This window comes from Prinia subflava, chromosome 26, assembly GCF_021018805.1.
Source record: "Prinia subflava isolate CZ2003 ecotype Zambia chromosome 26, Cam_Psub_1.2, whole genome shotgun sequence".
In the NCBI taxonomy this organism is placed as follows: Eukaryota; Metazoa; Chordata; class Aves; order Passeriformes; family Cisticolidae; genus Prinia; species Prinia subflava.
The window spans coordinates 3001807-3029200 of record NC_086272.1 but is presented as its reverse complement, the minus strand read 5'-3'; the positions used below and the strand labels follow the sequence as shown (position 1 = coordinate 3029200).

Here is a 27394-nt window from a genome sequence, read left to right as displayed (position 1 = left end):
GAAATCTCCTTGCCCATCCAGGCTGGACGTTTGCCTTGTCAGCTCATCTTTCAGCACACAGGGACAGTCTGTTCCTGTGCCCTCAAGATCTCTGCATTGAAGCACACCCACCTTTCCTGGACTCCTCTGTTTTTAAGGGTTCCTTCCCAAGGAACTCTCTGAATAAGTCTCCTAAAATGGCCAAAGTCTGCCCTCCAGAAGTCCAATGTAAAAATCTTTTTGATGTCCCTCCTGAATTCACCACATATTGAGAACTCTGTAATTTCATCATCCCTGTGCCCCAAGCAGCCTCCAAGCACCACATCTCCCACCAGCCCTTCTCTATTTGCAAACAACAGGTCAAACATAGTCCCTCCCCTGCTGGCCTCACTCACCCGCTGTCACAAAATGTTGTCCTCCATCCACTCCAAAACCTTCCTGCACTGCCTCTTTGCCGCTGTATTGAGTTCCCAGCAGATGTCTGGTAGGTTAAAGTCACCTACGAGAACAAGGGCTGGTGATCCTGAAACATTCTCCAGCTTCTTAGAGAAGAAGTTGTCCACCTCTTCTTCCTGTTTGGGTGGACGATAACAGACTCCCAGTAGGTACCCCTGGGAGCCCGTCCTGTTTGCTTCGGGTAGAACAGGAACAATGAAAACCTTCCCAATGGCACAACTCCCCAGCACACAAGGGGAAAGGAAAGAAAAAGTTGTCAAGTTCTCAAAACCTTTCTCCTGCTTTGCTGCAAGACTCCTGCTTCACACATGTTGTGGAAAGTCAAGAGAAGCTGCATGGGTGGGCTATCTTGTGACAGATGGTGCAACTCGTTCTCCAGGAAAGGTTCTTGGAAAGAGCAGACAGGACTGTGGAGAAGATTCTGGGAAAACGGAAACAGCTTTTAGGAAATGAAATGAAAGTGGAAAGAAACAACCCAAGATATTTTCCTCTGTTTATTTCTCTGTCCCACTTTCCATCTTAAACTACTTCTCCATCTCATTAATTCTAAATGGGTCTCACCTCTGACATCCAAGACTTGGTAAGATTTAGACACTGTAAAATACCATGAGCTACATCCAGTTTGCCTTCCCGTTTTTCTTGGAAAGCAATGCCAGAGACACAAGTGCAGTGCTTGGGTCAGGTACAAATTCTGCATTCAGGGAATGTGCTGTGACAGTGTCTGACCCTCAGCAGGGACAATGCACAGCAACAGCCAAGGGGATTCCTCTGTCACTGTGCAGGAGTCAAGACTGGGCCCTGACTGAAAACGGCGAAGTTCCCGTGTTTGGACAGGCTCAGGGGCTGCCCCGGGGAGTGCAGGGCTCGGTGCGAGGCAGAGGGGGCAACGGAAAAAACTGACAAGGGGACAAACGGCCCTGGAGCTTCAGTTGCAGCAGCAGCAGCGGCAGCAGCGGCAGCAGCGGCAGCGGCAGCAGCAGAGAAGAAAAAAGCGGCTTTGTTGACAAACCCGTGCTTCCCCTCTCCCTCTCCCACAGTCCCGCAGCCTCTCCTTTTCCCAGTGTCCCCCTCCCAACCCAGTCTCCCTCTCCCCTGCTGGGCCGGGCCATGCCTCGGGCCCACCCCCGGCCCCGGGCGGGGCTGCCCCGTCCCTGCCCCCGGGCGTCCCGCCGCGGTCTCGCTTTCGCCCGGCTCTGGCAGTGCTGGCGATGGCGCTGCTGGGCGGGCATCAGTGCCTGGGGCTGGGGCAGCATTGCTGGCCTTTGGCTGCGCCTGTGCCGAGCCCAGCCCAGGCCCCGGCCCCAGCCCCGGCCCCGGCCCCGGCCCCGGCCCCAGCCCCGGCCCCGGCCCCGAACCCGGCCCCGGCCCCGGCCCCGGCCCCGGCTCGAGCCTCGGCCCCGGCCCCGGCCCCGGCCCCGGCCCCGTCCCCGGCCCCGGCCCCGGCCCCTGCCCCAGCCCCGGCCCCGGCCCCAGCTCGTCCCTGGGCCCGCAGAGGACACAGGCGGTGCGGCTGCTCCCGCCGCCTCCACTGCGGCTTCCCCAGCCCAAGCTCCTCCGCTTGGCAGCGCGGCCGCTGGCCCTGAGCCGCTGCTGTCCCGTTGCCAGGAGCAAATGCCTGGGGATGCCCAGCCCGGGCCGCTCGAGGGGCGCTCGGGGGCCGTTCCTGGCCCCGGGCCGAGCGCTGACAGCCGCGTCTCGCCGGCAGGGAAGGCGCTGCAGGCCCTCCAGGAGCAGTACCGCCTGGGTTCGCTGCTGGGCCACGGCGGCTTCGGCAGCGTCTGGGCGGCCACACGGCTCTCAGACCGTGCCCCGGTGAGCGGCAGGGCCGGTGGTGGGTGCACGAGGAAGGGGCGCAGGAGGAGGAGGAGGGCGAAGGAGAAGGAGGCTGGGGCTGGGCAGGGCAGGCAGTGAGCTCAGCCTGCTGCTCCCCTTGGCTTGCAGGTGGCCATCAAAAGGGTGCCACGGAACCGTGTCCGGCATTGGGGTGAGCTGGTGAGTGAGCGGGGCCAGCAGGAGAAGCTGGGCCATGCCGGGCAGGGATGAGCTGAGGCCTGGCAGGGTGGAAGCCGCCAGGACGCCTGGAGGGAGAGCGGGCGTGGGGCCAGCAAAGGGCGCAGAGCATCCCAGGCTGGCTGAGGGGTCCCTGACCCCTGGCACGGCCTCAGCCTCACTGACAACATTGTGCTCCTCCCACAGCCCAACGGCACCAGCGCACCACTGGAGATCGTGCTGCTGCACAAGGTCTCCACTGGCTTCCCTGGTGTCGTCCAGCTGCTGGAGTGGCTGGAGCTCCCCAAAGACATCATTATCATCATGGAGCGCCCGGAGCGTTCTCAGGACCTCCAGCATTTCATTCGGGCACGGCGGTTCCTGTGCGAGGAGGTGGCGCGGGAGCTGTTCCGCCAGGTGCTGGAGGCCGTGCGGCACTGCACCAGCTGCGGGGTCCTGCACCGCGACCTCAAGCCAGGGAACATCCTGCTTGACCTGGCCACCGGGCAGGCCAAATTGATTGATTTTGGCTGTGGCACCTACCTACAAGACACAGCCTATACTCACTTTGCAGGTGAGCCCTCGCAGGGGTGTGCTCCCCATTCCAGACATCTCCTGGCCAAACACCTCACAGCCCAGCCTGGGTGTGGTACTGGGGTTCCCTGCCACTCATGGCACTGAGTCTTCAGCCCAGCTGCTTTTGAACACAAGTGGGTGGGGGGACCAGCTTCCAGCCCTGCTGGCAGCCTTTGCCAGCCACTCTGCCTGGGACTGGGACTGGGGCTGGGGCAGCCAGCCCAACAGAAGCACCCGTGGGTGAGGGTGGCTGAGAGGGGAGCCAGAACATGTGCACCAGCCAGTTTGGTGTGCAGGTGAGTAAGGGCTTGGACTGCTGTGATTGCCTGATTTGCTTTGGGTTCATAATGGTTTTTGGGGCAATGCAGGCAGGGACGAGTAAGGCATGGTTTTTCCCCAGCACTGAGTGGGTTTTGCTTGTCATGGTTGGGCCTTACCAGGGCTTCCACTGCCACCTTCCGACACCAGTGGCTTCTTTTCCAACCCTAAGTTTGTACACAAGTCCCAGGTGCTGGCCAGAGGGCAGCAGGTCACACCACGTGCCACTGGGGCAGCCCCTGCACGCCCAGGGATGCTGGGGCCAGGCTCTGGGAGCAGCAGCATCCCCCTGATGAACTCCATCTGTATTCCATAGGAACACCGTCATACAGTCCCCCGGAATGGAACCAGTTTGGCTGGTACTATGGACAGCCAGCTACCGTCTGGTCCCTGGGCATCCTGCTGCACCAGATGGTGTGTGGGGAGCACCCTTTCAGGAGGGGCCACAAGATCAGCTGGGACCATCAGCTCTCGCTGCCACCACGGCTCTCTCAAGGTGAATCCTCATCTCTGGGCACGGGGGAAATGCCAGTGCTGGGAGACAGCAGTGGGCTGTGGCAGCTGCTGAGGAGGTGGCACATGTCCTGCTGTCCTGCTTTCCTCCAAACCAGGGAATTCCTGGGAAAGTTTAGGCCCAGCTCTGAGCAAATGCAGCATGGCCTGAGAATGGGAACAGTGGGACAGACAGGAGCCTTCTCCAACTGACCGGCGGTTTCTGGTTTCTCTCGCCAGAGTGCCAAGATGTCATCCGGCGGTGTTTATCCATGCTGCATGTGGACCGGCCTTCAGTAGAAGACCTGTTCAGTCATCCCTGGATACAGGATAGTCATCTGCCATAGAAGAAGGGAGAGAGCCACAGAAACAGCGATGCAGGGCCCTGGTAAGTTCCAGCTCCACACATGCCTTGGCAATCAGAAGCAAAGGACCCAGACTTTTTTGTCCTGCCTGTGTCACTGCACAGGGGTCATCAGATGGGAACACACAGCCCCTGTGCTGGAGCTGAGCTGCTCTGCCCAGCACTGCTGGCTGCCATCCCAGCTGCTTTGGCTTGTCCTGGGTCACTGCCAGCTGGGGCCCTGGGCAGAACACTGACAGCCTGGTCTCACTCCCAGGGAAAGAGAAGCAGCCCCTGGAGAAGCTGTGCCAGGTGGGGCTGCTGCTGCTGGAGACAGCCAGGACAACATCAAGGATGAAAACCTCTTCCTCGACCAGGCCACCACAAAGCTGAAGATGATGGACTTCGATTCTGGCACCTTCTTCAAAGCCAGGCTCCACAGCGAATTTGCAGATGAGTGCACACACAGGGGGATGCTCCCAGATTTGGGCATTGCACAGGCTGGCTGGGAAACAAAGGTTCCCCCTTTTGCCGGGGTGGAAGCAACTGATTTTTCAGTGGGCGCCAAGGTGCATTTTGGCAGGGCTGGGGGGCATGAGCTGGGGTGGGTGTGAAATGGGTGTGGGGTCCTGGCCCTGCCAACAGCCCCCAGTATCCACTGTGCCATTTCCCTCATTTTCCCTTTTTGTCTGTAGTCTATTTTCGTTAATTTGCTGTTTGTTTCTCTAAAGGAAGCGTTCTAGGTGTTGTCCAGTCTGGACGGGGAAGTGCTTGGGACCAGCCGTGCCGTGGATGGGCCGTGCCCTTGGAGAAGGCTGAGGACATCGTTTGGGAGCAGCTTTTCTTCCAGCGGCGGATGGCGTCAGGTGGGTCCCGTCTTCTTGGCCTGGGTGGGATCAGAGCTTTTGGGAGATGGCAGCCAGCACAGGAGCATCCTGCTGTGGGCAGCTGCTGAGGAGGTGGATGTGCCACGGCTGGCTGCAGGCTGGGCACATGTCCTGCCCTCCTGCTCTGCTGCCAAGGGCAGCAATGATGGGCAGCTCTGGGCACCGCTCTGGGCACGGCCAGCATGGCCTGGGCACGGCGGGCACTGGGACAAGGGGGACAGGAGCCTTCAGCTGACGGGCGGGTTCTGGTTTCTCTCCTTGCAGCTGGGCTCTGCGGATGCTGAGGCTGCTCTGGGCTCTGCCAGGGCTCTGCTGGAGCTCAGCCCCAGGCCAGAATCAGCCAAAGAAGAAATGGTGCGACCTGCAGCAGAGACTTGCTTGAGTACTTGGGCAATGCAGCTTGCAGAGTGTACATCTCCGAGGGAAAACATCACACCCTCCAAAATTAAACTTGATCAAGAACTTCTGAAATGCAATCAATCTGGGATGACCTCAAATGACATTTATCAACTTGCCCAAGGTGTAGCTCAGCCCTTTCCTGAAGATTTCTCTCCCCCACCTACTTTTAAATTTCACAACTGCTCCCTCCTTTCCCCCAGTGAGTTCCCAGTCCATCACAGTCTCCGTCACACTGTTGCCTTCCTTGATGGCCTTCACCACAAGGAAGACCAAACCCCAGGTTTAGGGCCTCATCCTGTCACTGGCTGAAGAGCAGCAATATCTCCGAGGTCCTGTGGCATTTTAGTGTCAGTGAGAGCTGCTGTCCAGCCCTCAGCTCTCCTCAGTGCTGAGTTCCCACTCTCTTTTCCTTGTCCTTTCAGCAGGATGAGCTCTGTGAATCCCCTTGAGCCTCCTCACTCTCCCAGCCCACCCACCCACCTCACTAAGGTTAAGCTGAAGCTTCTTTGTCTCCTCTGGCACACCAGTGCAGTCCCCTCTGCGGGGAGCCCCAGCCCCAGGGCACAGCACACAGCAGTGCAGTGCGGGCTGGAGCAGCTGCCCTGCACCCCTGGCTTGGCTGTTTGTGGCAAGGAAATGCTCCCTGTTTGCAGCTGTCCCTGCAGGATGGCCCCAGGGCAGAGCCCAGCCGGGCTCCCACTGCATCCCCTGAAGCCTGGGGCAGACAGTGGTGCCAGGGCTGAGGTTCATGGGCTGTCTCTGGGAGCCTCGCCCTAAAAGACACACAGAGCCACGAATCTGGGGAGATCAGAGCAGCAGGGAGAATCTCCTGCTTTGTTTATTACTTCCTATTATATACTTTTAGCAAGGTGCCCATGGATTGGAGAGTGGCATTCCCACCTCTCAACGGCATTGGTCAGAAGGACTGTCATTCAACCTCCCCTTCTCTTGGAGAAGGAATTCAAAACAATAGCAATATTTACAAAACACACTCTCCTTGTTTACATGAATGAGCGTGAGAAGGTGCACACTTCTACTTTAGTATGAATGCTCAGAAAACTGGGAGAATCTCATGGTGACAATGGGGCGCACCCAGAGCTGTGGCTTCCAGTCAGTGTTTGCCAGTGTTGTGTTCTCATCTCCTGCAGCCTGTGGGGAAAACAAACTGCGCTGCCAGGCCAGCAGTGCCCCTGTGGGCAGGGACAAGGCTGAAGGGCTTTCCCATTGCAGAGGAGCTGGCACTGAGCCTTGTCAGGGCCTGGCAGGGCTGGAGCCGGGTCTGGCCTGCTGTGGGGGACTCGCTGCCACCAACCGGCTCCACCCGCCGCGCTGCGTCCTCCAGGGACAGAGGGGTCTGTGTGTGCCAGGGGCTCTGGGATGTCTCTGCCTGCATGGAGAGAAGGGTCTGTGTGTGCCAGGGGCTCTGGGATGTGTCTGTACCCATGGACAGAAGGGTCTGTGTGTGCCAGGGGCTCTGGGATGTCTCTGCCTGCATGGACAGAATGGTCTGTGTGTGCCAGGGGCTCTGGGATGTCTCTGTCTGCAGGGACAGAAGGGTCTGTGTGTGCCAGGGGCTCTGGGATGTCTCTGTCTGCATGGACAGAAGGGTCTGTGTGTGCCAGGGGCTCTGGGATGTCTCTGTCTGCATGGACAGAAGGGTCTGTGTGTGCCAGGGGCTCTGGGATGTCTCTGTCTGCAGGGACAGAAGGGTCTGTGTGTGCCAGTGTTTCCATAATGTCTTTGTACCCATGGGTATGGAATGAACACAGAGAGTGAAAGTGTCAGTCACGTTGCTTGCACACTCCTTCCTCTTTGCACAAGACACATCCATGCACATCCCCATGTATGGATATACTAAAAGGATAGGGATGAATAGAGATTTCCCACACAGTTCTAAGTTTGGAATAACTCACTTGTAAGCCAGTGGCCAGGGCAATTTTTCCCAGCTCAGTGTGAGTAGGTGTCCAAGAGCTGAAGGGAGCATCATTCAGAAGCAGTTTCAGGATTTCTTGGCAGGAAGTTACACCATCCGTGTAACTCACTGTATTTATCGGGATGGACTCTGCTGGTTCTTTAGGAATATGGAGCAATTGAGACACGAGACTTGGGAAAATCCCAGCTCTGTGGATTTGTGTCAAGGGGGGAGCAGCAGAAACACTTTGTGTCTGCTTTGGGGGATACAGGGTCCAAGGAGCTGGGGTGGCAGAACGTGACCTGGCATGTTGGCAGGTGAAGTCCTGTTTCATGACATCCCAGAGTGGAACAGGACAAAGCTCCAAGCACCCCCAAGCCCACTGATGAAGTCTTTGTGATGCTGCAAATTCTCAAGGAAAGGCTGCTGTCACACAATCCACTGGGATTTACAACTTTCAGTTGCAACTCTAGGTCGAAGTGTCAAACTGTAGTATTTTTTACCCTCAAGATACAGTCATGCACAATCCATAGGCCAGTTTCTTAATGCTTCAACAACAATTTCAAATAACTTAATATTGGAAAGAAAACCCATATACTTTTAAAAAAGGATACTGAGGTCAGTGAGATGGATCTATGCCATCAAAACATTCACAAATTAAGTAATTTAGTTGTCTTTTTAAGAAGATCAGCTACCTCTTAATCTAAAGTTACAGAAGATTTTTCACTCCATGTTTGTTTTTTGTTCTCCCTTTCTTTTTTCCCTGTTTTTTCCTTTTTTCTTTTCCTTGTTAAGTGGATAACACATCCTAAAAGAGGAATGTACAGCAAAATGAGAGACATTTTGGATAAACAATGAAAATGTAGGCTCCTCCTCTGTTTGCTTTTGTCTGGAAACCCTGAAGAAAAAGATCTAGCAGAGACCAGCACAGGTGGAAAGTGGCTTTGGACTAAACTGGAGTTCAGCACTGGTGACATCCTGATCCAGTCAAGAGTTGCAGAATTCCTTTGCACATCTCGAGCCATGTGTTTGCAGGCACAGCACCTGCAGTGCTGACGCACCAATGCACGTGAATAACTCTTTTATTCCCTCCCAGAATTTGGGCTGTGCCCAAGAACGAGGTGCTCCAGTGCTTTGCTGCTGGTTCCCGTGTGGAGGAGCTCCCTTCCCGCTGGCTGAGCTGCTCCGGCACAGCCCGGCAGCTCCTGGCCCAGCAGGGCTGAGGCTTTTCCCCATTGCTGGGCACAGACTGATGCAGCAGCACTGCTGGACACGGGCACACACAGAGGGAGCAGAAGCAGCTGCCTTTGTGCACTTGCAGCTCCAAGGCCCAAACTCTGAGCAGACAGAGCTGCAGGAGTCTGGCAGGCTCCCTGTTTGCTGTGCTGCCCCACTTGTGCCCAGCCCAGCTCTGCAGGGCAGAGGGAGAACAAGGGGCAGCTCCCTGCCAGCCCCAGCCCAGGGACCCCTGCGGCCCCGGGGCTTGGGGCACTGTCAGCACCCGCTGCTGCAGCCACCGCCTCTGCTGGCACTGCCAGCAACAACCAACCTGGGGCTGAGCCCAGGGAGCAGCAGCAGGGCCTGGAGCTGAGCCCTCCCTCTGGGCAGGGCTGCACAAATGACCCCCACAGCAGCAGCAGCAGCACATGGAGCTGACTTTGAGCACAGCTCTGCCACTCTTCCCTCCCGTGTGCAGGGGTGTCACAGCAGCCTGAGACACCTGGGAGCCCTCAGGGCCAGCAGGGCCTTGAGATGGCAGCCCTGGGCTCCTGGGGGCTGTGCAAGGAACAGAGGTGGGGACTCCCTCTCCATGTGCAGCTTCCAGATGGAAAAGGCTGCTGTGCCCGGGCAGCTCCAAGGGCAGAGAAAGGAGGAGCTCGACCACTGGATCTGTGCCAGTCCCACAGTCCTGGGCAGCAGCCACCGAGCACAGGGGAACGGAGGGCACAGCAAGAGGGACAAAAGCAGGCAAGGTCAGAGCCTGGGAAGAGCCAGAGCTGGGAGCAGGAACAGCTGCTCCATTGCACTCTTGGAGAAAGCTCTGGGCTGGTTCAAAGCACTGAAAGGTGTGAAGGGTAGAGGGGAGGCCACACCAAACAATGTTCCTGTTTCCACACCCTCCCCTCTCAGTGTCCATGAAGGAATTGCATGAACTCTGTGTTCTTCTCTCTGAGTCATCTCGTTCAGCATGAGCAGCTTAGCACCAGGAGCTGAAGGAACTGAAGCCTTAGGCCACAAGAGCTGAGCAAGAGGAAACTTTTTGACCAAAGTAATGCTGCTAACATGGTCTTGGATGAATCCAGCAGATGGAATCCTGGAATTATGGAGTCCTTCATGTTGGGAAAGACCTCTGAGCACATCCAGTTCCGCTGTTCACCAGCACTATCAAGCCCAGCACTAAACCATGTCCCTGAAGTGCCAAGGCCTGGACAACAGGCCCGAGTGAGGCCTGAACAACAGGCCCTGAGCCAAAGGTGACCTCTGGATGAACCTTCCAACCAAAGGTTATCTTTGTATCTGCTCCATAATGAAATATGCATGGTCATTAGTGCTGTGATAAATTGATCCACTCATCACTTAAACATGGATTGACCTTTCTGTAGTTAGAAGCTGGACAGGGCCATGAAATCCGACATCTGGCCTTGTTTGGGGCTGTATGGTCAGAGTCAGCTCCCTTGGTTCCTCCTTGAGCCCTGGCCAGGCTTTGGGAGGAACCCAAGAGGAGAATGAAACCAGATGTTCCTGCACTAGAAGTGCTGTCAGTTTGTTTATTCAGCACTGTCAGAGCTGGGCCCTCTCCCAGCCAGGTTGGAGCCTCACCTGTGGCTGGAGGCCCCTGCAGGAATTCCCGGTGTCCGGGAGTGGCTCTGCAGTCCTTGGCTGTGACAGCTCCCCCAGCTGATGTGTGGGTCTGGGTGATGGCAAAGTCTGAGGGTGACTGCTGCTGTCTCTTTCTTAATCACTGCAGGCAATCTTTGGTAGTGATGATTGGGTGCATTGCTGAGCTTCTCCTTTTGTGATTCTTTGCAGTTTTGCATTAGAATAAATCACACCATTGCTGAACTTTGTGTCTGTGTCTTTGGTGCTGACCCTGCTCAGGGGCAGAACAGACACTGCAGCCCCAGAGAACCAAAGGTGCCCTGTGACACTGCGGGGCCTGGTGTGAGCAAGGGGACCAGAGTGACACTGTGGGGCCACATGGAACCAAGGGGACCAGAGTGACACTGTGGGGCCACATGGAACCAAGGGGACCAGAGTGACACTGTGAGGCCACATGGAACCAAGGGGACCAGAGTGACACTGTGGGGCCACATGGAACCAAGGGGACCAGAGTGACACTGTGAGGCCACATGGAACCAAGGGGACCAGAGTGACACTGTGAGGCCACATGGAACCAAGGGGACCAGAGTGACACTGTGGGGCCACATGGAACCAAGGGGACCAGAGTGACACTGTGAGGCCACATGGAACCAAGGGGACCTGAGTGACACTGTTGGGCCACATGGAACCAAGGGGACCAGAGTGACACTGTGGGGCCACATGGAACCAAGGGGACCAGAGTGACACTATGGGGCCACATGGAACCAAGGGGACCAGAGTGACACTGTGAGGCCACATGGAACCAAGGGGACCAGAGTGACACTGTGGGGCCACATGGAACCAAGGGGACCAGAGTGATACTGTTACAAACGAGGCCAGGACTCGGATGGAAAAATAAAAAAAATATTCCTCTTTTCTTCTATTAACTACCAAAGATGGGAGCCCAGGATAAGCCCAGGCTCCTCACCACAAGCCAGAGAACACATCCAAAACAACAGTGTAACAATTCAGTACACCGGATGCTCCTTGGCATACGTTGTGTCCGCCAGAGAACGCTGGCAGAGCTCCAACACTCCCTTTTATCCGCTCCTGTCCTCCTCTGATTGGGGCGCTCAGGATCCTCTCTCTGACTGGCCAGTTGTCTAGGGTTTGATTGGTTTATAATGAGAGTCATCCTGGACCAATCATTCTGCCAGGGCGTCGAGTGATTGGTCCATTGCCCCTACCAATCCAGGCTCGTGGTTTTGATGCTGCCTGCATGATGGCATCTGTGGAGCTGTTCTTGTTGTCACAGTTCCAGCGTTTGCAGAGACATTACTAACATGTACCCCAAACATGCAAACCTAAGAACTGTTACTTATAACACCCCAGAAACATTTATCACAAACTTATAACAATTTCCCCAAACATACAAACTTAAGAGCTGTTATAACACCCCAGAAGCATTTATCTACTTTTAACAATTTCCCCCCTCTAAGAATTTGATCGGGCCTTTTGCCCACATCAACTACTTAATATCGAACTTTTATATTAAACCGTTTCTTCATAAACTTGATTTATTTCTCGCATCTTCTGGTAATTTTCATATATTTCTTTCGCTGTTTCTGGGCTTTCTTGGTTGGTTCTCATGTTTCATTCATGGGAGATACCCATTCTGGTATCTCCACAAATCCAACAGTTAGTGACATTGAACTCATGACTTATTTTCTCTGCCAGATCTAAATACAAATTTTTCCCTCCATACACTTGAATTTCAGGTCCCATTTTAATTATCCCATTTGCCTCTCTTTCTTTAATTAAATCTGGTTCATAGTATTTTTTTTTTTTCCCCCTGTTTCTTCGAGCTTAGGATCTTTCAGTGCAGATCCATTTTTTCCTCATAGGGCATTCTCCTAGCAATTTTTGTTTAAAATTCCCTACATTTTCGAAAAGCCAATAGATTTCGCCATCTTCTTTACAGGTTATTAATCGTGAAAAGTCAATACAAGCAGGGCTTGGATTGGAATGTATTCTAAGGACGGCTGTCCGAGAGTCTCCTGCATATAAGGGGTAGCAGCACTTGTCACAGGACCCATCTCCTTTTGTAATAGTTATCACTAGGAGGGCCCAGATCAACGGGGGTCCGGCACAGAACACTCTCCCACTCATCTCTCTCCTCTGCTCTCTTCCTAGAGGATCTACCACTCCGTGTGGCAAGAGTGTGTTCTGACCCGGCCTTGCCCCCCGTGGCGGTCTTACTGGCTACTATTCTCCTCCTGGTTCCAGGAACTCACATTCCCTTTTTGTATCGACTTGTTTCTTTTTCTTCTTTTGGGGTCAGATTACTAGGTGCATGGGAGGATGCTCTATTTTTTTAGGCTCTAGGGTCTGCAATGAAAAATACCAGAAGTTAGATCAAATTTCTAACATTTTGATACCATAGATTGTTAACAAACCACTTTTTAGAACTCTTAGCTTTAAGTCATACAGATAAACTTCAGATTTTAGCTTTTTAAAAGAAGACTTTTTACTGTTGTAAAGAAACTTTTTACTCTTCTGGTCTCTCTTGTGGCTTCTTCTTCAGAATCAGTTTAGTATCTGCTGCTTTTACTATTGTCTATTCAGTTGGGGCGGAAACTGGTCCTTTTACTCTGGAAGCATGTGTCCATCCTTTTTCTTGGGTACGTACTGCAGTCTCTGTGACCAGGAGGACCTGAAAAGGACCTTCCCATTTCGGGATTAACGGTTGTTCCTTCCAAGTTTTTATCAAAACCCAGTCCCCAGGTTGGAATCTGTGAATTTTAAAATCAATGGGGGTGGTCTGAGGGAGATAACCTTTTTCTCTTAATTCCTTCAGGGAATTAAGAAAGTATGTACAGACTACTAATAGTCTGTACATACTTTCGAACACTCTGCTCCCCTTCTTCATAGGTTCCAAAATTATCTCTGGCAGTCAAAAAGGGCAAACCGAACATCATTTCATATGGAGAGATCCCTAAATCTGCTCTGGGCTGTGTTCTAATTCTCATCAGAGCCAAAGGTAGACATTTCAACCAGCTCATTTTTGTCTCTTCTGTTAATTTTGTAAGTGTTAGTTTCAATGTCTGGTTCATTCTTTCGACTCGTCCTGAGCTCTGCGGTCCCCAGGGGGTATAGAACTTCCAGGTAATATTTAAAGCCTCAGTTACTTGTTGTAAAATGTTCGCTGTAAAGTGAGGGCCTCTATCTGAATCTATGATGTTTGTAACTCCGTACCTTGGGATTACTTGTTCCAAAAAACTTTACTAACTGCTTCAGCTGTTGCCTTTATTGTTGGAAACTCCTCCACCCAATATGTTAAGTGGTCTATGATAACTAATAGATATTTATATCTCTGCACTTGAGGCATCTCAGTAAAATCTACTTGGATACTTTGAAACAGTCTTGTTGCTAGCTCTCTTCCTCCTGGTGGCATTTTCTTCATTACTTTCCTATTTACTCGCTGACAAAGCATAGAATCCCGAGTTACAGATTTTGCTACCTCAAAGGCTCCAATGCACACATAAGTTCTCATAAAATGGTCACAGAGTGCTTGAGTTCCCCAGTGAGTTGAGGCATGGAGGCTTTCTAACACTTTCCTAGTTAGTGCCTTATTCAACACTTGCCTCCCATCGGGCATGTTCCATTCCTCTTTTTCATTCTGAACCGCTCCATGCTTCTGTAACTCTTCTAGTTCTTTTTCACTAAATGTTGGTACTTCTTTGTCATCTTTGTCTCCCAGATTGGTTAAATAGAAAACTTTACTTTGATCTTCTAAAGCAGCTTCCTTGGCTATCTGGTCTGCTAAGTTATTGCCTTGGACCTCTTTTGAATTTCCCTTTTGATGGCCTCTAACATGGACTACTGCAATTTCTAAGGGGCTCCTTAGGGCTTCTAACACTTCCCTGATTAGATTTTCGTGAACTAGTGATTTCCCCTTTGAGTTCACAAAGCCCCCCTCTACCCATATTTTCCCAAAGGTATGCTCCACTCCATAGGCATATTTGGAATCTGTGTATATAGTGCCTTTTTTGTACTCAAGCCATTTAAGTCCTCTTAACAATGCATAAATTTCACAACACTGAGCTGACCACTTTGCAGATAATTTCCCTTTTTCTACTACTGTCATATCTTTCCCATTTATAACTGCATACCCTGACACTCGTTTCCCTTCTACTATTCTCGAGGAGCCATCTACAAAGAGGACTTCTCCTTCAGGCAGTGGATACTCCCATAAATCTTCTCTGATTTTTGTTTGTAAATCAATGATCTCAAGGCACCAGTGTTCTAATGTACTTTCAGATGTTCCATACAAAAATTGCGCTGGGTTCTGCACTCTTGTAGTGGCCAATTCTAAATTCTGAATATTATTTAATATTAATTCATATTTAAACAATCGGCTATCTGAGCTCCATTGACTGGCTTTTTCGTTCAATATTGCCTTGAGGTCATGTGGGGTGTACACTTTAATTTTATTTCCAAATGTTAACTTGTAGCTTTCTTCTGCCAGAACTACAGTAGCTGCTACCGCTTGGAGGCAAGTAGGTCACCCTCTCACAACTGGGTCTAGTAACCTGGATATGTAAGCAATCGGTTTCCTAACTCCACACTAGTCCTGAGTTAAAACTCCATAAGCTACTCCTTCTTCTACATTTACATATAACTCAAACAACTTATTTAAATCTGGCAAACTTAACACTGGAGCTGTAACTAACTTCTCTTTCAGTTCCTTCAGTTTCTCTTCATCTTCTTCACTCCATGTCACAGGTTCACTCCCTACTAGCTTTTCATATAAAAATTTTACTAATTGGGTGTGCCTATCGATCCACATTTTACAGTACCAAATTAGACCTAATAATGTTCTTATATCTGTTTTGGTTTTTGGTGTTGGTAATGATAGAATGCCCTGTACTCGGTTTACATCTAACTTTTTATAACCTCTCCCAATTAAGTGTCCTAAATACCGAACCTCGGGCTCTACAAATTGCAACTTCTTTTTAGAGACTTTCAACCCTTTTTCGCCTAGGAAATTTAGCAGTTTAACGGTTGTCTGTTTAACTTCTTCTTCTAATTTTCCTGAGACTAAAAGATCATCTGCATACTGTAGAATTTGGACTTCCCCAATTGGAACGAATGGTTGCAGTATCTCTTCTAATGCCTGACCAAATAAATTAGGGGATTCAGTAAACCCCTGAGGGAGTCGGGTCCACTGTAGTTGTTGTTTTCTTCCCGTGCTCTCGTCATGCCATTCAAAGGCAAACCAACTTCGGCTTTGTTTTTTGAGGGGGCAGGCCCAAAAGGCATCTTTTAAATCTATAACACTGAACCATGCATGATCTGATGGGTCTCTGGTCAATAACGTATAGGGATTGGTTACTACTGGATAACGAGCAATGGTTTGCTTGTTTACTTCCCTCGGATCTTGCACTAAGCGATAGGTACCATCTGGTTTCTTAACTGGTAAAATTGGTGTCTTATGAGGGGACATGCATGGTTCTAAGATTCCATCTTTTATTAATTCTTTTATTACTGGGTTCAACCCTTGTTTTCCTTCTGCTGAGATGGGATATTGCTTCTTCCTAATTGGGGGTATATTAGGTTTCATCTTGACCTCTATTGGGGGAATTTCCAGTAATCCTCGACCCCCTTCTTCTGCCCATACCCTTGGATCTATTTCTCCCTCATCTTCTTGTTTTAAAACCATCATTTTTGCCACCATCCGACCTTCTTCTGGCACTACACCAATATTTAGTTGTATTTGCAAATCTTGCCCTAGAAGACCGACCCTCTCCCTCTCCCTCCTCTCGGTGCTCGTCGTGTTGCTGCTCCTCCCCTTCGTCTCTCCCTCCTCTTCCTCCCGCCCCTGCTCCGCCCCCAGCCCAGGCCCCCCTTTCCCACCCGCTCTGCCCCGCGGCCGCCGCAGCGCCGCTGTTGGGTAGGGGGGAGCCAAGACTGGGGGCATGGTGGGGATACGGGCATGGGTGGGGACATCAGGGCACACGGACATGGGTGGGGACATGGGCTGAACTTCCAGGGAATGGGGGGCATGGTGGGTTTGAGTGAACTGAGGGCTCTTGGGAGGGTCGTGGCGTGTTGTGTCATGAAACTGAAATTCCAGATCATCCCAGCGTGGTCCATGGATCCCAGAGGGGAATTCCCAAGGCTCCCAGGGTGGTCCCCAAAAAGAGAACGAGCCTGTTTATTTCTTTCATTTTTATGCATTTGTGGGTCTGGTTGTGGGTTGGCTTCTGGGGTTACTACCCCTTCACCCCGCTGGCCAGACCAGCTGTCAACCAACATTATTTTCAGGCTAGAAATATGGAAACAAAGGACAGTGAACAAAAACAAGAAAGGTTATCTCTGGTCTAAAGTGTGAGAAAGTGAAAAGCTGACCCTTAATATTGTACAGAAACTAAAGAAGTGACTCCATCTTATGAACACCTAGAAGGCTTTAAAAAACCTCCGAAAAACCAGGCCAACACAGCACAGGTCGTTTTTCTCTCTTTTTTCCTTGGGACAGGTCATTCCCTCCTGCCCATCGTGTGCTGTGGCCGCTCCGTGTCCATCTGCAAACCCCTGTGGTCACTCTGGGACCCTGCTGGGCAGCAGAGCCGGTGCCTGCAGGGCAGCAGCTGCCCGGGCCAGCGCCTTTCTCTCTGCCCTGCTTCTCACAGCCAGGTGTCTTGGGTTGAAAAATGGAACCAAAAATGTGTATTCTATTTTCATCTGTTGAAGTCAGTTGGGAGATATTGTTCTTTATCTCTTGTAACTCTAGGGGTAGAAAGAGGGCAGATGCCTTCTGTTAATGGGACACCTGATAACACCAGATGAGGCAGTGCCTTCTTATCTCTTCTTCCTTTCCTCCTCCTCTGAGGGACATCACCCGTGAATGGGCCATTTAAGGCCTCTCACATGACTGATAACATCACCTCATCCCACTGTGAGATGCTCCACCCAGTGGGAGGAGCCAAAGCCTTTCCACCAGCATAAAACCTGCAGTCTAATCATTAATCTAAACTCTAATTTAGCTGGTTTTCTCCTGTATCCTCGGAGGAAGATGGGACCCATCTCACCAGCACTGGACCCATTTTCCTACAGGATCATCTCTACTCCACAGAACATCTGCTACTCCAGGATTTTTTTGGTCTGCCTCCAATAGCCTGACAACAGGGTGTCAGGTTGTGTCTCTGACTCTGTCAGGGTTTTCTGGGACTTTTGTTTGTTTGCTTGTTTGTGTTTTTTTCTACTACTGCATTTGTATTTTTCAATATTCCTAGTAAACAACAGTTATCCCTATTCCCATCTTTTTGCCAGAAAGCTCCAAATGGCAAAATTGTATTAATTTGGTGGGAAGGGGTTTTTACGTTCTGCATTCCAAGGGAAACTCCAGTTTTCCCTGGCAGATCCATGTCTCTCCAAACCAAGACACCAGGACATTTCCTGGGGCCCTCTGCTGGGACAGAGCCCTGGGACAGTTCTGCTCTGAGGCGTCCCCGGGCCATTGCCAGGGCTGGCAACTCCCTCGATGCAGGAACTGGAGGCAGAGTGTTAGAAGAGCACATCACCTTATTGGCTTTTTGCAAATATTAAAATGAAAGCTGTATGTAGAATGTTGAAAAATTCTGCTGCATTAATATAGTTTCTCTTATTTCTGCTATTAATGAAACTTAGAAATAAAGTAGTGTTATAAGTTTGTGATAAATGTTTCTGGGGTGTTATAAGTAACAGTTCTTAGGTTTGCATGTTTGGGGTACATGTTAGTAGTGTCTCTGCAAACGCTGGAACTGTGACAACAAGAACAGCTCCACAGATGCCATCATGCAGGCAGCATCAAAACCACGAGCCTGGATTGGTAGGGGCAACGGACCAATCACTCGACACCCTGGCAGAATGATTGGTCCAGGATGACTCTCATTATAAACCAATCAAACCCTAGACAACTGGCCAGTCAGAGAGAGGATCCTGAGCGCCCCAATCAGAGGAGGACAGGAGCGGATAAAACGGAGTGTTGGAGCTCTGCCAGTGTTCTCTGGCGGACACAACGTATGCCAAGGAGCATCCGGTGTACTGAATTGTTACACTGTTGTTTTGGATGTGTTCTCTGGCTTGTGGTGAGGAGCCTGGGCTTATCCTGGGCTCCCATCTTTGGTAGTTAATAGAATAAACGAGGAATATTTTTTTTATTTTTCCATCTGAGTCCTGGCCTCGTTTGTAACAATTTTGGGGACTCGTCCATGATAAGCCACACCCAGAGGCGGTCCCAAGGAAGGACGGATTCAAGGAAGACGCGTCTGAGAAGAATCTTTTTTTCTTCCACCTTGGATTACGGATTTTCTCGGGACCGTGAGAAGGGGCGCTGGTTTTCCCGAAGAACTACCAAGGGCACAGCAACTCAGACTGAGAGGACCCTCCGAGAGGGAGCGGGGCTCGCGGTGCACAGGTCGGTACCGTGAGTGGGGACTGGCATAAGGGGGTGCGAGACTGTATGAGTGAGTGAGTGAGGCAGGGGCTGGTAATCCAGACCCCCGAAGTGGGTGCAGACCTCCAACAGAGGGGAGTGAGTGATGAAGGAGTGTGTGCGGTACCTCTGGGGACCCTTAAAGGCGGGAGACGAGGGAGTACTCTCCTTTTCGCCGCCCTTACCCGTGCAGGCTCCCGTTTCCCTTGTGGTTCCAACGGGAGGGACGCAGCGTGTGAGGTTGCTGGACTGACCCCTGGGTGGGACAGGAGAACTCCGAGGGGTGGACTTTGGAACTAGGGTGCCTTTGGGCTCCTACCTAATAGGAATCCAAGGGATATTCATAGGTAGGGGAGTGGCAGAGGTAGAGTTCCAGAAGTCCACCTGGAGGGTTATTCCTCAAAGCAGATCTACTACCGGTGAGGGTCTGTCTGTGGGGAGTTAGGACCCTTAAGACTGGGAAAATGCTCCTACCCGGTGACCAACAGGTTGGGGTGGCCGCCGGATAGGGGATTGCCCCCTTTTTGGCAGGGGAGGGGGAGAGGGCCCAGTTTAAGGGGAATTAGGACCCTGATTATTAGAGATCCAAGGGGGATTTATAGTCAGGGGAGAGAAGACTCACCTCACAAAGGGAGGGTGAGAGCGGGTTCCTCACGGTGTGGGGACCAAGTGACGGGGCCGCTGGCTGTGGGAGGACCTTCGCACTCACTAGGAGTGTGAGGGACGGTAGAACCTGTCAGAATAGGGAAATTAACCTTTTCTTTCCTCCAAGAGTCTGAGTTAACTGAGTTTTAATTTTGAGTCTAAGACTACTTAGGCACATTTTGTTGGCAATAGCTGCTTTAAGTAAGAAGTTTTTATGTGGATAGTATATTGTGTGTTGACTTTGCACGATGTTATTTGAATTGCAATTGCAGGAAAACTAGTGAACGAGGTTCTGAAGTAAGGGGAGACCAAGAGTCCTCAGACTGCTCATTAGAAAAAGGAGAACTAGTTCAGTGATTGTGAAGAGTCCAGTGAAGTGAATTTCTGAGTGTGTCAGGGCAGTGTCGCCATTTTGTGAATCCTGGTTGTGAGGCAAAGTCGCCATTTTGAGTTTCTGAAGTGCGGCAAGGTGACGTCGCCATCTTGTGACTCTTGTGATTCTTGGTTGCCAGGGCAACGCCACCATTTTGTGGTTGCTCCAGTCAGTGTTAAGGCCCCCCTCCTCCTTTTAGTAAGCAGCCATCTTTGAAAAGTTCTGTAATAATTTCATTTATTTTATACCTTTTAAAATTAATTACTATTATTTTTATTAGCTACTATCTTTATTAGTACATTAATTGGCCACCTCTATTGACATTTTTAAAGAATAATTTTTGAAGTCAAATAATTTGAAAATTATATTATTATATCATTTATTTTAAACTAGTAATTATTATTTTTCCCACGAGTAGCCATATTTAGTTTTCCCATGGGTAGCCATATTTTTTTTTTCCCCCCACGAAAAACCATATTTGTTTTTCTCACAGTATATTTGCTTAAGCAAAGATTGCAATTAACATTATCACATTTGTACAGTAACTCTAACAGTATTTAAAGGTTTAGTTGAGATTACCACTTGAGTATTTAAGATGGGGAAATGTGTAAGTAAGAATTCAAAAAGAACAAAGGAAGAAAGAGAAGTAAGAGGTATTCCTCCAAATAGTCCTCTAGGAGAAATGCTAGAAAATTGGGAGGAAGATAGTAATCTAAAGGATTTGAACAAAATAGCAATGATAAAATACAGCGTGGAAATTTGGCCAAAAGAAAGTATCCATGAAGGACCTGTTTATTGGCCCTGGGATGAATCTAAAGAAAAGTGGCTATGTGCTGCTCTAAATAAACATGTAAGATTAAAGAAGTCTCAAAACGAAGAGGAAATACAATATGCAGCATGTTGGTTAGAGAATGAAATTTGGGACAAGAAGGTAAGAGTATATAAAGTCTCAAAGGAACCAGAAAATGACAAAGATAAGAGAACAGAAAAGAAATGGGATCCCTTAGATTGTCTTCCCCCACCTCCACCATTAACTCCACCTGTAGCGCCTTCCCCTAGCCCTTATACATCCCCTCAGATTCAATCTCCACCTCCCTTAGCCCAACCTCTACAACCCTCATTATCCCTAGCCCCTCCTCCAATCTATCCCACAACACCCCCAGCTGTGCCTCCAGTCCTTTCCCCAGCATCTCCAGCCCCACCTTCAGCTCTTCTCCCAACTCCTTCTGTGGCATCCCCAGCTCTTGCCTCAGTTCCCCCAGTCACACCTTCAGCTATTTCCCCTGTATCTTCAGTAGCACCCCAAGTTCCTTCCTCAGCCTCACAGGTAGGGACCCTGGTCCCTCCCACAGTTCCACCTGTTGAGTGCCCAGTTCCTCACCCTTCAAACTCTAACCCAAGTCCCCTGTTTGCCTCAACAGTTACTCCATCGCCATCCTTAAACCCCACTATGTCCACAACCTTTTCTTCAGCCCCTCCAGCCACTCTTCCAAATTCCTCCCTGATACACCCTACCAATTCAGTTCCTTCCCCTACACCCACTGCAATTCCCTTACCTCCTCCCAACTGGGAATCGAGCCAACCGAATACTGTGTCCCCTAGTACATTCCGAGGAAATAGTCAAGCAGAAGGGCCTTATTGTAACACAAGGTCAAAAGTAACAAAAGTAGAGAGGCTCTTCCCTCTTAGGGAAGTCCCAATGCGTGGAGTAGTAGGAGGCATTGGATTCGTGAATGCACCCTTGACAGCCTCAGAAGTGAGAAACTTTAGAAAGGAAATAAAGACTTTGTTAGAAGATCCTATTGGGATTTCAAATCAGTTAGATCAGTTCTTGGGTCCCAGTGTTTATACCTGGGAAGAGTTGAATTCAATATTAAATATCCTCTTTTCCCTAGAAGAAATTCAATTAATTCGAGCAGCAGGGATGAGGATATGGGAGAGAGAAAACCCAGTTGGTCCACGAGGAGAAACTAAGCTGCTGCATAATCCACCAGACTGGGACCCCAATGATGAACTTGGAAGAAGGAACATGAGGGATTACAGGTCTTTGATAATAAGAGGGATAAGGGAGGCTGTCCCGAGAACAAATAATGCCAAACTGGCATTTGACAGCCAGCAAGAAAAAGATGAGTCACCTAGTGTGTGGCTCGAGACTGAAGAGAAACTTCCAATTGTATTCCAGTGTTGACCCAGAAAGCTCGGAGGGGCAAGTGTTAGTAAAAGTGCGATTTGTAACTCGAGCATGGGCAGATATCAGAAGGAAATTAGAGAAATTAGATGATTGGCATGAGAAAGGACTGAATGAGTTGTTAAGAGAAGCACAGAAAGTCTATCTAAGGAGAGAAGAGGAAAAAGCAAGGACAAAAGCAAAGGTGATGATAGCGGTAGCTAGGGAAAGTGTAAGAGACAAGAGAGATGAGCCAAAAAGAGATGAACCAAGGAACAATAAGCCAAGAGGACATGGACCGAGAGGAGAAGTAGAGAAGAGAAGGGAGTCAGAGAGAAGAAGTTACCCTGGGCAGACAGTGACTCTGGTATCACCTGTTATTATTGCCAAGAGAAAGGGCACATACAGAGATTTTGTAGGAAGAAAAAGATGGATGAAGCCATTGCAAGGGAACAAGACACCTTAGAATGGATCCTCAGAGGAGATGGAGGAGATGACGACTAGGGGTGTCGGGGGCTCTATGCTCTGGGGGAAGAGAAAGAAGATCGAGATGAGCCCTGGGTAAAATTAGAAATTGGCACCCAGAGCGAAGAATATGAATTTTTAGTTGATACTGGAGCTGACAGATCGAGTGTTTGCATGATTCCAAAAGAATGTGTAGTGAGTGACAGGAAGTGTAAAGTTAAAGGTGCAGAGAGCAAACCATTTGAAGTATTGATTATAGAACAGGTTCCTGTGAAAGGGAGCTTTAGAGAAAGGTGTGTAGATATGTAGTACATGCCAAAAATAGGCAGTAATCTTCAGGGCAAGATTTGCAAATACAACTAAATATTGGTGTAGTGCCAGAAGAAGGTCGGATGGTGGCAAAAATGATGGTTTTAAAACAAGAAGATGAGGGAGAAATAGATCCAAGGGTATGGGCAGAAGAAGGGGGTCGAGGATTACTGGAAATTCCCCCAATAGAGGTCAAGATGAAACCTAATATACCCCCAATTAGGAAGAAGCAATATCCCATCTCAGCAGAAGGAAAACAAAGGTTGAACCCAGTAATAAAAGAATTAATAAAAGATGGAATCTTAGAACCATGCACGTCCCCTCATAATACACCAATTTTACCAGTTAAGAAACCAGATGGTACCTATCGCTTAGTGCAAGATCCGAGGGAAGTAAACAAGCAAACCATTGCTCGTTATCCAGTAGTAACCAATCCCTATACGTTATTGACCAGAGACCCATCAGATCATGCATGGTTCAGTGTTATAGATTTAAAAGATGCCTTTTGGGCCTGCCCCCTCGAAAAACAAAGCCGAAGTTGGTTTGCCTTTGAATGGCATGACGAGAGCACAGGAAGAAAACAACAACTACAGTGGACCCGACTCCCTCAGGGGTTTACTGAATCCCCTAATTTATTTGGTCAGGCATTAGAAGAGATACTGCAACCATTCGTTCCAATTGGGGAAGTCCAAATTCTACAGTATGTAGATGATCTTTTAGTCTCAGGAAAATTAGAAGAAGAAGTTAAACAGACAACCGTTAAACTGCTAAATTTCCTAGGTGAAAAAGGGTTGAAAGTCTCTAAAAAGAAGTGGCAATTTGTAGAGCCCGAGGTTCGGTATTTAGGACACTTAATTGGGAGAGGTTATAAAAAGTTAGATGTAAACTGAGTACAGAGCATTCTATCATTACCAACACCAAAACCCAAAACAGATATAAGAAAATTATTAGGTCTAATTTGGTACTGTAAAATGTGGATCGATAGGCACACCCAATTAGTAAAATTTTTATATGAAAAGCTAGTAGGGAGTGAACCTGTGACATGGAGTGAAGAAGATGAAGAGAAACTGAAGGAACTGAAAGAGAAGTTAGTTACAGCTCCAGTGTTAAGTTTGCCAGATTTAAATAAGTTGTTTGAGTTATATGTAAATGTAGAAGAATGATGCAGGCAGCATCAAAACCACGAGCCTGGATTGGTAATGGCAACGGACCAAACACTCGACGCCCTGGCAGAATGATTGGTCCAGGATGACTCTCATTATAAACCAATCAAACCCTAGACAACTGGCCAGTCAGAGAGAGGATCCTGAGCGCCCCAATCAGAGGAGGACAGGAGCGGATAAAAGGGAGTGTTGGAGCTCTGCCAGCGTTCTCTGGCAGACACAACGTATGCCAAGGAGCATCCGGTGTACTGAATTGTTACACTGTTGTTTTGGATGTGTTCTCTGGCTTGTGGTGAGGAGCGTGGGCTTATCCTGGGCTCCCGTCTTTGGTAGTTAATAGAAGAAACGAGGAATTTTTTTATTTTTTTCCATCCGAGTCCTGGCCTCGTTTGTAACAGTATCACTCTGGTCCCCTTGGTTCCATGTGGCCCCATAGTGTCACTCTGGTCCCCTTGGTTCCATGTGTCCCCACAGTGTCACTCTGGTCCCCTTGGTTCCATGTGTCCCCACAGTGTCACTCTGATCCCCTTGGTTCCATGTGTCCCCACAGTGTCACTCTGGTCCCCTTGGTTCCATGTGGCCTCACAGTGTCACTCTGGTCCCCTTGGTTCCATGTGTCCCCACAGTGTCACTCTGGTCCCCTTGGTTCCATGTGGCCTCACAGTGTCACTCTGGTCCCCTTGCTCACACCAGGCCCTGCACCAGGTGCCCTCACAAGGCACCTTTGGTTCTCTGGGGCTGCAGTGTCTGTTCTGCCCATGAGCAGGGTCAGCACCAAAGACACAGACACTAAGTTCAGCAATGGTGTGATTTATTCTAATGCAGAGCTGCAAAGAATCACAAAAGGAGAAGCTCAGCAATGCACCCAATCATCACTACCAAGGATTGCCTGCAGTGATTAAGAAAGAGACAGCAGCAGTCACCCTCAGACTTTGCCATCACCCAGACCCACACATCAGCTGGGGGCAGCTGTCACAGCCAAGGACTGCAGAGCCACTCCCGGACACTGGGAATTCCTGCAGGGGCCTCCAGCCACAGCTGAGGCTCCAACCTGGCTGGGAGAGGGCCCAGCTCTGACAGTGCTGAATAAACAAACTGACAGCACTTCTAGTGCAGGAACATCTGGTTTCATTCTCCTCTTGGGTTCCTCCCAAAGCCTGGCCGGGGCTCAAGGAGGAACCAAGGGAGCTGACTGACCATACAGCCCCAAACAAGGCCAGATGTCGGATTTCATGGCCTTGTCGGGTTTCTAACTACAGAAAGGTCAATCCATGTTTAAGTGATGAGTGGATCAATTTATCATAGCACTAATGACCATGCATATTTCATTATGGAGCAGATACAAAGATAACCTTTGGTTGGAACGTTCATCCAGAGGTCACCTTTGGCTCAGGGCCTGTTGTTCAGGCCTCACTCGGGCCTGTTGTCCAGGCCTTGGCACTTCAGGGACATGGTTTAGTGCTGGGCTTGATACTGCTGGTGAACAGCGGAACTGGATGTGCTCAGAGGTCTTTCCCAACAGAAAGGATTCCATAATTCCAGGATTCCATCTGCTGGATTCATCGAAGACCATGTTAGCAGCATTACTTTGGTCAAAAAGTTTCCTCTTGCTCAGCTCTTGTGGCCTAAGGCTTCAGCTCCTTCAGCTCCTGGTGCTAAGCTGCTCATGCTGAACGAGATGACTCGGAGAGAAGAATAGAGTTCATGCAATTCCTTCATGGACACTGAGAGGGGAGGGTGTGGAAACAGGAGCATTGTTTGGTGTGGCCTCCCCTCTGCCCTTCACACCTTTCAGGGCTTTGAACCAGCCCAGAGCTTTCTCCAAGAGTGCAATGGAGCAGCTGTTCCTGCTCCCAGCTCTGGCTCTTCCCAGGCTCTGACCCTGCCTGCTTTTGTCCCTCTTGCTGTGCCCTCTGTTCCCCTGTGCTCGGTGGCTGCTGCCCAGGACTGTGGGACTGGCACAGATCCAGTGGTCGAGCTCCTCCTTTCTCTGCCCTTAGAGCTGCCTGGGCACAGCAGCCTTTTCCATCTGGAAGCTGCACATGGAGAGGGAGTCCCCACCTCTGTTCCTTGCACAGCCCCCAGGAGCCCAGGGCTGCCATCTCAAGGCCCTGCTGGCCCTGAGGGCTCCCAGGTGCCTCAGGCTGCTGTGACACCCCTGCACACGGGAGGGAAGAGTGGCAGGGCTGTGCTCAAAGTCAGCTCCATGTGCTGCTGCTGCTGTGGGGGTCATTTGTGCAGCCCTGCCCAGAGGGAGGGATCAGCTCCAGGCCCTGCTGCTGCTCCCTGGGCTCAGCCCCAGGTTGGTTGTTGCTGGCAGTGCCAGCAGAGGCGGTGGCTGCAGCAGCGGGTGCTGACAGTGCCCCAAGCCCCGGGGCCGCAGGGGTCCCTGGGCTGGGGCTGGCAGGGAGCTGCCCCTTGTTCTCCCTCTGCCCTGCAGAGCTGGGCTGGGCACAAGTGGGGCAGCACAGCAAACAGGGAGCCTGCCAGACTCCTGCAGCCCTGTCTGCTCAGAGTTTGGGCCTTGGAGCTGCAGGTGCACAAAGGCAGCTGCTTCTGCTCCCTCTGTGTGTCCCCGTGTCCAGCAGAGCTGCTCCATCAGTCTGTGCCCAGCAATGGGGAAAAGCCTCAGCCCTGCAGGGCCAGGAGCTGCCAGGCTGTGCCTGAGCAGCTCAGCCAGCAGGAAGGGAGCTCCTCCACACGGGAACCAGCAGCAAAGCACTGGAGCACCTCGTTCTTGGGCACAGCCCAAATTCTGGGAGGGAATAAAAGAGTTATTCACGTGCATTGGTGCGTCAGCACTGCAGGTGCTGTGCCTGCAAACACATGGTTCGAGATGTGCAAAGGAATTCTGCAACTCTTGACTGGATCAGGATGTCACCAGTGCTGAACTCCAGTTTAGCCCAAAGCAACCACTTTACACCTCTGCTGGTCCCTGCTAGATCTTTTTCTTCAGGGTTTCCAGACAAAAGCAAACAGAGGAGGAGCCTACAGTTTCACTGTTTATCCAAAATGTCTCTCATTTTGCTGTACATTCCTCTTTTAGGATGTGTTATCTGCTTAACAAGGAAAAGAAAAAAGGAAAAAGCAGGAAAAGAAAGGGAGAACAAAAAACAAACATGTAGTGAAAAATCTTCTGTAACTTTAGATTAAGAGGTAGCTGATCTTAAAAAGACAACTAAATTACTTAATTTGTGAATGTTTTGATGGCATGGGTCCATCTCACTGACCTCAGTATCCTCTTTTAAAAGATTATGGGTTTTCTTTCCAATATTAAGTTATTTGAAATTGTTGTTGAAGCATTAAGAAACTGACAGATGGATTGTGCATGACTGTATCTTGAGGGTAAAAAATACTACAGTTTGACACTTCGACCTAAAGAGTTGCAACTGAAAGTTGTAAATCCCAGTGGATTGTGTGACAGTAGCCTTTCCTCGAGGATGTGCAGCATCACAAAGACTTCATCAGTGGGCTTGGGGGTGCTTGGAGCTTTGTCCTGTTCCACTCTGGGATGTCATGAAACAGGACTTCACCTGCCAACATGCCAGGTCACGTTCTGCCACCCCAGCTCCTGGGACCCTGTATCCCCCAAAGCAGACACAAAGTGTTTCTGCTGCTACCCCCTTGACACAAATCCACAGAGCAG

At 50.3% G+C, this 27394-nt stretch overlaps 1 protein-coding gene across 1 annotated transcript; it reads left to right on the top strand.

Moving 5' to 3' along the window:
* The first annotated feature begins 387 nt into the window (after positions 1-387).
* On the top strand, positions 388-4157 carry LOC134562213 (serine/threonine-protein kinase pim-1-like). The gene is made up of 7 exons (XM_063419635.1): positions 388-438; positions 1516-1757; positions 1908-2247; positions 2377-2427; positions 2632-2998; positions 3635-3814; positions 4051-4157. The coding sequence occupies exons 1-7, from the start codon at positions 388-390 to the stop codon at positions 4155-4157; spliced, it is 1338 nt and encodes a 445-aa protein (XP_063275705.1).
* Positions 4158-27394: the final 23237 nt, after the last annotated feature.

Bases quoted from the DNA above. Each gene is read 5' to 3' on its own strand.
- LOC134562213 (XM_063419635.1), top strand. From the start codon at position 388: ATGTTGTCCTCCATCCACTCCAAAACCTTCCTGCACTGCCTCTTTGCC. The intron at 439-1,515 runs GTATTGAGTTCC...CTCCCAACCCAG, and splicing joins TGCACTGCCTCTTTGCCGCT to TCTCCCTCTCCCCTGCTGGG. The intron at 2,248-2,376 runs GTGAGCGGCAGG...CTTGGCTTGCAG, and splicing joins GGCTCTCAGACCGTGCCCCG to GTGGCCATCAAAAGGGTGCC.